At 41.2% G+C, this 13,534-nt stretch overlaps 1 protein-coding gene across 3 annotated transcripts in view; it reads left to right on the top strand.

The window, feature by feature from the left end:
- The window catches only part of map3k20a (mitogen-activated protein kinase kinase kinase 20a), a 56,294-nt gene that overhangs the window by 34,227 nt on the left and 8,533 nt on the right, over positions 1-13,534 (top strand). For all 3 annotated transcript variants that reach the window (XM_029633772.2, XM_029633788.2, XM_029633779.2), the window contains exons 8-11: positions 3,877-3,963; positions 4,361-4,435; positions 6,354-6,460; positions 10,618-10,753. In XM_029633772.2, coding sequence (XP_029489632.2) covers positions 3,877-3,963; positions 4,361-4,435; positions 6,354-6,460; positions 10,618-10,753 — 405 coding nt within the window. The remainder of the gene's footprint in view (positions 1-3,876; positions 3,964-4,360; positions 4,436-6,353; positions 6,461-10,617; positions 10,754-13,534) is intronic.

Genomic DNA, 13,534 nt, shown 5'->3' on the forward strand with positions numbered 1-13,534 from the left:
TGTGTGTGTGTGTGTGTGTGGTGCTGGCTGTGCTGGCTGGCTGCATCTGCTCGCTACATTCCTGCATGGAGAAGGTGTGAAGTGTAGAGTGACATAGCATATAGGGGACGCTTTGAGTCACCCAGCCAGTCAAGGTCCTGACTCCTGAGTGACATAAATAGTCAGTGAACAAAGAGCAGGGCCTGAGGTCAGGTCAGCCAGTGTCTGGGTCAACCCACTGTTCTCTATCTCAATCCACCTGGCTTTCACTTAAACTGGGGTGTATTTACCACACACAATGTCATTTACTGTATTGTTATAAATGTGTATTATGTGTAGTGACTTGTATGATTTGCCAATTTGCCCTTCATTCAAGGTTTTTTTTACTCTCCAAATATGGTAACTAATGTATAACTAAAGTCTTAGTCTGTGTTGTATCTCAGTTCAGTGGAAGACTCAGACCAGACAATGAATTCTGTGGTGTAGATGGGTCTTTCTATAAATAATGGGGCCGGTGTGTGACATTGGATAAACATTTCAGAATGGTTTGAACAAAAATAAAAAGGACTTTCATGCATTCCACATGTGCACTTGGAGGAATACAAGTGAATATATGCAAATTGGCCCATATCTCCACCTATAGTATTCAACAAAATAGGCCTAGGATTATACATCCTTTAAGCAGGGTTCATACAGACATTGGCAAGTCAAATTCAAAGACTTTCAGGGACTTTTTAAAGCACTTAATTGTAATTTTCAATGACCGCAATTGTACAATTGTTATACAATTGTAAATTTTAAATAATTGTACATACAGGGCCTGATATAGAACCCCGCTCCCCCCAAAAAGTGTCAATAAAGTAGGCCATTACCACTTTAAGAATAATGTATTTTTTAGGCCTTGCCAATACATTGGTATTTCAATTATTACTACATTCTAAAATACAGTATGTGAGAATAATGTGGACATTGCCCGACTAAATCGATTGGATGCATGGGGATTTTTCTGTATCCTATGTGGTCGATGCAGGCACACGTGAATAGCGGTAGCATTAATCTCACCATTTGAATCTCACCATCGCTGTTTTTATAATGAGAAAGTGACCAAAAACCAGGTTCCTTTTTTAATGGAAGGATCTGTATGGAAAGCCAAGTTGAAGCCAACATTAGATGTCGTCCTCATAATAACCGCACGTGGTTTTACCGCAACAGCGTGGCGCAACACTCTTCATTTGAAGCTGCGGAAAAAGAAAGTGGCCACATCTCTCACAAAAACAGATTTTTTTTTTTTTATCACAGATAATTATAAGGGAGCATGACAATTTATAAATTGCCTACAATAATTAGAATAACTTTTCAAGCATCAAATTGAGAAAATTTCTGATTTTCAAGGTAGGCCTATTCCAGGAGCCTACTTGAATTTCTGAGCTCCAAATTCAAATTCAAGTAGGCTCCTCCATGCTCCTTGTATTGTTTAAAAATGCAGGTCTAACATGGAAAACTAAATGTATTTATCATGTTATTTCATTACCAGATGATATTGTACAGGCTGTGTACGGTAATTTGTCATTATATCCAGAATAATGAATAGAAATAGCTTTGGGTGTTGTGTAGTATTGACTATTGCGCAACTGCATACAGTAAACTGTCCAATCCGAGGCACAAAAACATATGAAAACATGAACTCGTTACCGTGATGCTTTTTTTCTCTGTTAAAAAATTGAATGAGATCCTGCTATAAATAAAGCAGACCACAATAGATGATCAACATCAATTCGCTAAGGATCTTAGATCCAATGTGGATCCCAGCACAACTGTCTTCACTGGCGTAAGGAGTGAGACACAAATATTCTGGACATTCCTCGCAAACACCATTTTTTTTCCAGCACTTGGGCTGTTGTCGCATCACATGCGCTATCACAACAGCTGTTCACCACTTGACTGTCATTCAGAAAATTCCTTTCTGGGTCAGATGATGATGATGTGTGAAAATATTAAGGCACAACTAATCAGCTGGACATCAAATCCAACGTGTATTATGTATTATTATTGAAGAACCACATTAATGACGGTACCGATTTTTAGGTTTTAAGTATTGAGGTGAGGTGACTCTTTCGGTTAGAAGCATTCAATTTTCCAATGCATTTGGATATGTGTGCCGATGAAATCTGTTTTCACCACATAACATAAGGAGATGTTGTGTATTTACACTGCATTTCTGAGAGTGTCTGAGAGTTAGATCCAGGATTCTACAGAGTTCAAGTTCAATGTCTATTTTAACTGATTAATGATTAATATATGATATAACGACAATTTACACTGCCATAAATGCAAGGACAGAAAAGTTATGTTTTATGTCGCAGGATTTTGAACACATTTGTCAAGACACCAACCATAATAAAGCATAAAACATTTCAATGAACTCTTGAATTTGATTGAAAATAGCTATTATCCCTCAGAGGACCATCCTCAGTGAATTTCATACAAATATAAATAGTGAAACATTAATAAAGTTATCCTTTTTAGTTAGAACTATACAAAATATGTTTACATGTCACCAAATAATGAATTAAAACTCACTGTTTTGCAATGAAGGTCTACAATAGCCTTAACAGCACTCTGTAGGGTAGCACCATGGTGTAGCCGGAAGACAGATAGTTTCCGTCCTCCTCTGGGTATATTGACTTCAATACAAAAACCTAGGAGGTTCATGGTTCTCACCCCCTTCCATAGACTTACACCGTAATTATGTCAAATTCCAGAAGTCGGTCTTCAACCTATCAGAATTCTTGCAGCATGAACTGAGATGTTGTCCACCCAATCAAAGGATCAGAGAATAAATCTAGTACTGAGATCATAAGCTACAGCTAGCTAGCACTTCAGTGCATAAAATGTGGTGAGTAGTTTACTAGAGAGAGAGAGAGAGAGAGAGAGAGAGAGAGAGAGAGAGAATAGTTGAACATTTTTGAACAAATTAACTTCTTCAAAAATGATAGAGAAGAAAGAGAGAGAGGTTTCCTTGTATTTTTTTCACTTTCCCTTAGTGAATGCAGCTAGCTAGTTTAGCCTACTCAAACACTCGGAGAGGGATGCTACATTATGTTAGCTAGCTGGCTTTGGCTATCCAACACTGGAATTCTTCCAAGTCAAGGTAAGCTAAACTGCTTGCTGACTGTACACTGTACTGCATGATTGTAGAAAGTTTACTAATGCGTTAGTTCTATTAGCTATTTTGACTATAGCGTTAGCTAACATGGTGACAATGGTGTAGGCTGTGTGTAGAGGTTAGCGGTTATGATATGAAGGTTTGGTTTGGAAAGTTTTTTTGCCTGGTCACAGACAGCTGATGTGTTGTGCACTGAAGTCCACAAGCGAAGGGAAAAGTTGAGAGGAGAGCGCATACTGTATATACGAGAAGGAATTATAGACCAGCTACATGCAGGCAAGAGTGTGCAAGGTGGTCTTGAATGTGTTACTGTCTGTGACCTTGATTACTCAAATTTATCTCGAACTGTGCACCTACAAAAATGTAATTCATAAGCTAGGTTGTAGCAACCTCATGATGGGTATAGGGAACATTTGAGTATCATGAAGTAGCCTGAACCTATCGATGGTACATTGAGCTGAGTGAATGGAATATGAATGACTGTCATCCAATATGCTGTAATAGAAACAAGGCCATACTCATAAAAAAAATAATCGTCCTCCCTCATCTTAAACGCCACCGACCGCCACTGATCTTAATGTAATGACATGAAGAAAATTGGCAGATTATTATCAATGACTTATCATCAGCTGTAATAAGTTATCCAGTGTAGGAAATCCTCACTGGTACCCTAGTTTATAGATGCATTTGCTCGTTGACTGACCATGACCCCTCTCGTTTCCCTGTGTCAGGTTCTGTGGGAGATGCTCACCCGGGAGATTCCCTTTAAAGGCTTGGAGGGTTTACAAGTCGCCTGGCTGGTGGTGGAGAAGAGTGAGGTACAGCTGCACTTCCTTTTTCCTCATTATGCAGTCTTCTAGGAACAGATTGACTGTAGATGTACTGTAAGCTTCCTCAATCTATGCTAATAGATTTTGTGAATACACAGATTCCTGACAGTTTTTCTTAATGAGCCAGTGTATCTTTACAGGAATCATTTCAGTCATCACACACCAGTATAACTAGTTGGGGGATCGTCATATGGGCCAAAGCCAATTGATCCCACTCATGCAATATCCGCATTCTCAGAACCAGGTCTCCAGTCACATAAGTCATCCGTATATTTGACCTGCCTCCTGACATGCTCTAAATTCATATTCTGACCTCAGAACTGAAAGCTGAGACGACTGCAATCCTTTTAGTGATTGTGTGTGTGACTGTGTCTGTCTGTTCCAGAGGTTAACCATTCCCAGTAGCTGCCCAGACAGTTTCGCTGAGCTGATGAGGAAGTGCTGGGTGACTGATCCCAAGGTACGACGTCCTCACACATACCCACATTGTCACGCACACAGAGATCCTATTGAATTATATGTAATTCTATGCTATCGCACACATACAGTTGAAGTTGGAAATTTACATACACCTTAGCCAAATACATTTCAACTCAGTTTTTCACCATTCCTGACATTTAATCCTAGTAAAAATTCCTTGTCTTAGGTCAGTTAGGATCACCACTTTATTTTAAGAATGTGAAAAGTCAGAATAATAGTAGAGAGAATCATTTATTTTAGCTTTTATTTATTTTATTACATTTCCAGTGGGTCAGAAGTTTACATATACTCAATTAGTATTTGGTAGCATTGCCTTTAAATTGTTTAACTTGGGTCAAACATTTTGGGTAGCCTTCCACAAGCTCCCCACAATAAGTATGGTGAATTTTGGCCCATTCCTCCCAACATAGCTGATGTAACTGAGTCAGGTTTGTAGGCCACCTTGCTCGCACAAGCTTTTTCAGTTCTGCCCACACATTTTCTGTAGGATTGAGGTCAGGGCTTTGTGATGGCCACTCTAATACCTTGGACTTTGCTGTCCTTAAGCCATTTTGCCACAACTTTGGAAGTATGCTTGGGGTCATTGTCCATTTGGAAGACTCATTTGCAAGACCCATTTGCGACCAAGCTTCAACTTCCTGACTGATGTCTTGAGATGTTGCTTCAATATATCCACATCATTTTCCTTTCTCATGATGCCATCTATTTTGTGAAGTGCACCAGTCTCATCTGCAGCAAAGCACCCCTACAACATGATGCTGCCACCCCCGTGCTACACGGTTGGGATGGTGTTCTTCGGCTTGCAAGCCTCCCCCCTTTTCCTCCAAACATAGCGATGGTCATTATGGCCAAAAAGTTATATTTTTGTTTCATCAGACCAGAGGACATTTCTCCAAAAAGTACGATCTTTGTCCCTATGTGCAGTTGCAAACCGTAATCTGGATTTTTTTAATGGCGGTTTTGGAGCAATGACTTCTTTCTTGCTGAGTTGCCTTTTAGGTTATGTCGATATGGGACTCGTTTTACATTGGATATAGATACTTTTGTACCTGTTTCCTCCAGCATTTTCACAGGGTCCTTTTTCTGTTCTGGGATAGATTTGAACTTTTCGCACCAAAGTATGTTCATCTCTAGGAGACAGAACGCGTCTCCTTCCTGAGCGGTATGACGGCTGCGTGGTCCCATGGTGTTTATACTTGCGTGCTGTTGTTTGTACAGATGAACGTGGTACCTAAAGGCGTTTGGAAATTGCTCCCAAGGAACCAAATTTATGGAGGTCTACAATTTTTATTCTGAGGTCTTGGCTGATTTCTTTTGATTTTCCCATGATGTCAAGCAAATAGGCACTGAGTTTTAAGGTAGGCCTTGAAATACATCCACAGGTACACCTCCAATTGATTCAAATTATGTCAATTAGCCTATCAGAAGCTTCTAAAGCCATGACATCATTTTCTAGAATTTTCCAAGCCGTTTAAAGGCACAGTCAACTTAGAGTTTGTAAACTTCTGACCCACTGGAATTGTGATACAGTGAATTATAAGTGAAATAATCTGTCTGTAAACAATTGTTGGAAATATTACTTGTCATGCACAAAGTAGATGTCCTAACCGACTTGCCAAAACTATAATTTGTTAACCAGAAATTTGTGGAGTGGTTGAAAAACTAGTTTTAATGACTCCAACCTATGTGTATGTAAACTTCCGACTTCAACTGTGCATACTCACACATAGCCACTGTGCACAGTAGACTCAGCACACAAGTCAGTACTACAATGGATAATACTAAAGAGTAATGTTATGTTACATACAGTTACAAGGCCAGTCCAATAGTCTTGAGTAGATAGATATACTACATGACTGCTTATGAATATCAAACTGTTTTGTTTCGTTTCCACCTAGGAAAGACCCATGTTCAAACTTATCCTTACAACCTTGGAGACCATGTCCAATGACAGCAAGCTTCCAGCGCAGTGCAACTCCTTCCTACACAACAAGGCAGAATGGAGGTACTGAGATCATACTGTACGACTGCAATCCTCTCCATCTCTTCTAGACCAACACCGCTATATTCTAAGGATACGCCAGAACTGTTTCAAATCAATAGGCCCATCTATGCGCAAGTGCTGCTTTTGTGGGCCACTAAATGTCTGAAGGGATTTTTGGGAGTGTGCATACAGATCTTTTATAATTGCACTGATAACATAAAGGCATCAAATATCTAAAGAATCCCCCATCTGGATCTCCTTCCTCTCTATACCCATAAGGTCTAAAAAATAATCAACATCTTTTTCAAGTCCAAGTGTTTAATTGGCCTGCATGAGCAGCTGGAGGATTAGTGATGTTCAGCACAGCCTGGGTGTCAGCTGCTACTGATTTCTCTCTCTCTGGGCTTTTCTACGCTCACAACTCTTCATAGAGACGTGTCCAAGCAGGTGAGCAGCTCAGTAGTGAGAGTCGATCAAGAACATGTGCATTAGAGTGAGGGAAATGTTGCACACCAAGTACAGTCGTAGTAGCTAGCTAGTAAGAAACGGGAGGGGAGTGGAGTGGTGCGGCCTGAGCTCCTCTTGCATCAGAGGCAAACAGGTTGCAGGAGCGATGTGTTATAGTTTCTCAGGGTGGCAGGCAGTTAGAGCGTTGGGCCAGAACCGAAAGGTCACTTGTTCAAATCCCAGAGCCGAGAAGATTTTAAAAATCTGTCGACGTGCCCTTGAGCAAGGCACTTAACCCTAATTGCTCCAGTGTCACCATTGGTATTGGCTGACCCTAGCCGCGACCCCACTCTTCCAATTCACATGTCTACAATACAAACTTGTACATATATAAGCACCCAACAAATTATTATAATAAGTAAGTGTCCCACTGATGAAGGCTCAATGGTATTGTCAATACTGGCACTTGAAAAAAGTAAAACTAGGAGTAGGTGTCCTGTGTTTGCATCTCAGGAGGTTGGTGGCACCTTAATTGGGGAGAATGGGCTCGTGGTAATGACTGGAGCGGAATCAGTGGAATGGTATCAAATACATCAGACACATAGTTTCCAGGTGTTTGATGCCATTCCATTTGCTCTGTTCTGGCCATTATTATGAGCCGTTCTCCCCTTGGTAGCCTCCGCTGACAAATAGCTCCTGGTGTTGGCTATATTAAATCTGGCCTCATGCTATGTTTCTTCTCTTTTATCAGACTGTTGAACAGTGAACAGTGGCTGGCTGTCTCATTAGCTATCAATGCACTCATTTGTGTAATAGTGTCAGTTAGAAGCTGCTCACTGCTCTGTAACGATGGCTCAGAGGGCTCTTGTTGCAGTCTATATTAAGGCAGTTTGCACATGGTCCAGTAGAGCATGAAGGGACTCCTCTTTTCGCTGTTTCTCTGGCACCTGTCTAGATCGGGGAGGAGGAGCAGAGAGGGGGAGTTAGTTTGGGAGGAAAAGAAAGGGGGTAGTTAGAGTGCTGGGGGAGGAAATGTGAGAGGTATTAGAAAACCTGTAAATGAGCAGGATAGGACTAGAAATACAGAGAGTGTTTGTCAGGAAAGCGACAAGCAAGATAATCAATTATGAGGGAAGTTTCAAGTATTAGTGGAAAGTCTTTGAGGGGATGGGAGGGAATGTGGGAGGATGCAGGAACAGGGCAGGAGTTCCTGTCTGTGTCACGTGCCTGTTTATTAAATAGTTACTTTGGGAGCCGATTGTCTTGGCCTCTGACTCAGCATGGCTACCCATGGTGCACCACACAGCCCCACCTGCTGGGCAAAGCAGACCCGACCACTCAGTGTGTGAACCGCATTAGCAAACACACTGGAAGTTAAGTGTTCCTCTACTGTCTGTGGCCTTAGAGCTGTCACTAAAAGGGCAGAATCCAAACTTGAGAAACACATGCATAACTTTGAACTCTTGTGTATATTGCATGGATGTCAGGGAGAGATGTGTGTTGGAATCTGAGTTAAGCACAAGTACCTCAAATCAACAGTTTAACACCAGCATTATAAGTGTTGTGGTGGATGATGTTGGTTACTAAACACATCAGGGGTGTCATACCTTAGCTCAAGACCAAAAATATAAAGTAGGCAACAACAACAAAAAAGTAGACTTAAATCCCAATGGCTGTTTAGCGTATTGGGTGGCTGGTGTGAGTTTTCTTTGCCTGTCAGCCGTTTAGGCAGTGCGCTGATTGTTTTGAATTTAATGTTGGCATTTGAACTCGTGCTTTTAAACCTTGCTGTAATCTGATAACCAGGGATTATTTGAATTGGGAGTTGAGGGAGCCCTCCTTTTTGGTGATCATCCGCAACCAAAACCTATACTGAACAAAACAATAAATGCAACATGCAACAATTTCAAAGATTTTACTGAGTTACAGTTCATATAAGGTAATCAGTCAATCTAAATAAATTCATTAGGCCCTAATCTATGGATTCTACATGACTGGAAATACAGATATGCATCTGTTTAGGGGAGACATCTGTGGCATTGTGTTGTGTGACAAAACTGCACATTTTAGAGTGGCCTTTTATTGTCCCCAGCACAAGATGCACCTGTGTAATGATCATGCTGTTTAATAAGCTTCCTGAAATGCCACACCTGTCGGGTGGATGGATTGTCTTGGCAAATGAGAAATAATCACTAGCATGGATGTAAACAAATTTCTGCATATAATTTTATAGAAATAAGCTTTTTGTGCGTATGCAACATTTCTGGGATTCTTTATTTCAGCTCATGAAACATGGGACCAACACTTTACATGTTGCATTTATATTTTTGTTCAGTGTATATTATTGATATTAAAATATAGGTTGTGATAGCTCTAGGCCTAATTTATATTTTAATTCATTTGCCCAGTAGGCTAGTGCAATTTTGGTTTCTTGGTTTCATTTATGAAAATAGACACAATTGAACAACTTGCTATTTAGAGCATCTGCCCATAATACATGTCCTGTTTATGCCAAATGTGCATTTTCATGAAGTGACAGAATGCTAATTTTCAGATAATGCAAATCATGAATGACTACTTAGGCCTACATCATCTTCAGCCTTCATTCATAATCCCTACCTGTCTCTGATATAATGCATTCCCACCTCTCAGTCTAGTTTGTCCACCTTCCTGAATTAAAATGAGATATTCTAACAGATCAATCATGCTTGCAAAACGTCACTAAATATTGCTAAGTTATGCTTCTACTGCTAGAGGTCCTGCACGTCTTATAGAATATTAGCTCAAAAATGAGCTCCTAAACAGTACCGGCACCTAATTTGAGTCCACATCAAGTACTGGCTATAGTGTAGCTGTATGGCTGTTTTTTGTTGTTGACATAATGAGCAGTCAGATATCGCAACTGCTTTGTAGGCAACACAATGCTATCAGAAGGAGACGAAAATGGCCCGGGGAAACTTTTTCGCGGACCGCCCCCTCGTTGGCTGTATTAATATTTCGGAGCCGCCTTGTTGACACAAAACGTTTCAATATTCTCTGAGCAGCCTTGTTGATACAATGCTTTCCCTTCCCAGGCGAATAATGCAGACAGGCAAATGCAAAAACTAGCTTGGGCACCCACATTACGGGACAATCAGAAGAAAATTTGACTACACGAAACGCATAGGTTGGACACTGACATGTAAAGGGGCTTTTGTCATTTTTGACATTCTTTGAACGAGTTTGTTTGTCTTCATGTGTCCTTGTCGATTGTAAGTAAGTCATTTGATGTAGACCTATGCCTTTTTATTTCAATGCGTGTGTAGGATTTATCTGGCATAGTTTGCTTCCACGGTCAGCTGTTTAATGCACTAGTTACTTTCGCATTGATGTCTGCATTTGAAGTCGGCCTGGTTGTGACTTGATAGAGTGTACTATGCATCTATTTCATGTTGCACTGTATGCGCCGTTCCACAAGTAAATGAGTCAATTAATGATGAGTGGGAGTTGAGTAGTGGTTGACATTGTACACGCCGTTCCACAGACCTTTTAACCTAATATTGCGGATAATAATTCATTGCTGGGGTCATTTTGTTTTTGCTGTTCTCCAAATAGCATTTGAGAGTTTTTAAATCTCTGTAGAAATGCAGCAAATGAGCTTCAACTTCGCACACCCCACCTCACTTTGCCATACCCTCGGTTTAACTAAACTGACGCCACTGAAACGCATCCCTATGTTGTCTGTGCTGTAGCTGTGAGATCGAGGCCACACTCGAGAGACTGAAGAAGTTGGAGAGGGATCTGAGCACCAAAGAGCAGGAACTGAAGGAGAGAGAACGTCGCCTGAAGATGTGGGAGCGCAAGCTCATCGAGCAGTCCAACACCCCGGTAAGTTCCTCAGGAGCCAATACCCATTGCACCCCACACCCTCAGCACAACCCCCACACACCGTCTGGTCCCTGAACATGAACAGCACCCCATCTTAGCACCACCTTCACTGTGTTGGTCCATGTGTCACGGCCTATGTTCTTGGTCACAAGAGGAAGCAAATCATTCAGTTTACTTCAGATTTCAGTCTGGAATGAAGGGGAATGGAATGGAGGGAAAATATACAAATAAGGCTCTGGCTAGGCTCACTGAGTCTCACCGATGGGCTGTTGTGTTGAGTAGAGGTATTAGCTCATGGTGCCACTCTGTGTGGGACTATGTCACTGAGCCCCCATTGGCCATCAGTGATAATTAGAGCTCAGTGTGATTGTAATGTTGGTAATGCCAATGTTGTCACGCTTCACTGCTTGTGTGTATTTGCCTATACTACCCTTTCTATGTGAAGCTTTCAAAGGGACACCCCACTCGGCCTTGGCCTCCTGTTTCTGTTATTGCTTTGGCATGCAACACATTTAACCTAAATATTACCTTTGTAGTTGGATGCGTTGGTTGGATTTGTTTACCGCACTTCCACATTGTAGCACTAATACTTTGTTTTGTCCATTGTATAATTGCATTCTACAGCCATGCATTGGGAATGTCTTACAGTGCTTTGCCTTGGCATCAATTTGACATTAGTTTAAATTGATACATGTACTGATGTATCGGGTAAGAATCAGTACTGTCATCCTGAGAGATGTTACCGTGTTAGCGATCTCTTTGTTTTCTCCCTTTCTCCTAACTTAATCTGTCCTGTAGACTCCAATTGTTTCAGTCCAACCTTCTCTGATAATCCAATTTACTATATCTCTCAACTCTACTCTTCTAGTGTTTGACAGTCACCTTTTTATAATGGGTATAAAAACAAAACACATTTAATCATTCGTCTTGGTGTACAGTGTGTGGTCAAAGACTGATTTCCTTCCCTCCTTTCCCGCCCTCTTTTCCTCCCTCTTCTTCCCTTCCTTTCCTCTCTCCCCCATCTTTCCCTCTCTGCTGTTCCTACCCGTGGCGGCTCAGATTAGCACTGAGTCGTTCTATGAGTCTAAGACGGAGGAGTCGAACAGTTCGGAGATGACGTGTCAGATCACATCCTCCAGTAACGGGGAGGTGGAGGGGATGAGTCTGCAGGCCATGATGAAGGGCTTTGGGGACATGTTTGCCTTGGACATGGGGGGCCCCGTCCTGCACTCTGGCATGCAGGGCAACATGCAGGCCAAGCAGAACTCTTCCAAGTCCAGCAGTGTCAGAGAGGGCCGCAAAATCAACATGGCCTTGGGGATGTCAGACGACAGTGATTAGAGCAACCTGATTGGTAGCATCCGTAACATCTGTCCATCAATCACTTTGGCCTGTGTCTAAACTGTGGTCTTGCAGAAAGCTCCCATGCATATTCTTTTTCACATTACTGGTGTTATGGACACCATCTTCAAACATTAGATCATTCATTACTAATAGCTTTTTATTCCTTGACTGTTTTTGTTGTTGTTGTTGGAACAATCCATTTTTCACACATTCTTTTGAAAAACAATAAAGCATATCCAAAGATACAATACTTGTTGTAGCACAGAGATGTTCTTCTCGCCGTATGAACACAATGTATTAGAAACCTTCCTCCTACATGGCTCACATGGATGTCATTAATGCCTAATGTACTGGATGTATAGTGCCATGCTGTAAAGAGTCATGTGAGCAACATGCATTGAGGAGGCAAAGCTTTTATGACATTTTGCTGACATTAAGATTGGCCAATTTGTTCGGAATGTGGTGGAGTGCAGTTGCTCTGATTGAGTCTCTCACCAGGATGAGAATGTACATGTTGTGTCCCTCAGCTGACCCTGACTCGTGTCAGCAGGAGAGAGAGAGAAAGTTTCCCGATATCCATGTTAAACTACAGACTTCCTGTGCTCTTTTTCTGTATATATAGTGTTTGGAATATTTGGATTTCAAGACCGCATACCATGGCTTATTGGTGTAAAGTGCACTACAGGTGTTTGTGTAGTCTCGCTTCGTGTGCTGGTTGACAGCTGCATGTTATAGATGCATATAATCAGGATGTTTGTGAGGAGTACCATAGACTACAACACCTTGACAGGGGTAAGTTCTCATAGACAAAAGGCAACTATTAAGGACCTTTATTCCACTAACTCTGTTATTCAGTGGTAGGTTGGCCTTTCATTCAATTATTTAGGAAGTAATAACAGTATCTCTTTGGAGAGATGATATGAAATACTCTTTAGATGGCTTCTCTAAGCTAATGATTATCTTTCAGCTAAACATGTATGCATCTGCACCAACAGTTTTGACCACAGACAAAAGTGTGTTTAACCATGCCCAAACTGAGCCTATTGAAGCTCACCTTAACAAGTGCCATCACCAAATGCCCTGTAAATTCTGCTATTTATGGTCATATGGGACCTCATCTCTTCTAAACATATCCAATATGGAGGATATTTCTGTCTGACTCTGGCCCTACAGGTTCCACCTCTTTCTACTTAGCTGATGTATGTTTTTGTATTCTGTTGTGTAGTTCTTAAACCTAGTCACTCCGAAACACATCCATTGACATAGACAATAACCAACCGATACACCTCCTGATGTGAAAGTCAACCACTTTGTACGGTATTTTCAGGACATCGAATACCCAGAGTTGCAATATGATCTATACAAACTTCAGCACCTTGGATTAGTCCAATTCCTTGGATTATTCCGATAGTTATGGCACACCATTAAAGAGACACT

The sequence above is a fragment of the Oncorhynchus nerka genome, linkage group LG3, assembly GCF_034236695.1.
Source record: "Oncorhynchus nerka isolate Pitt River linkage group LG3, Oner_Uvic_2.0, whole genome shotgun sequence".
NCBI lineage: Eukaryota > Metazoa > Chordata > Actinopteri > Salmoniformes > Salmonidae > Oncorhynchus > Oncorhynchus nerka.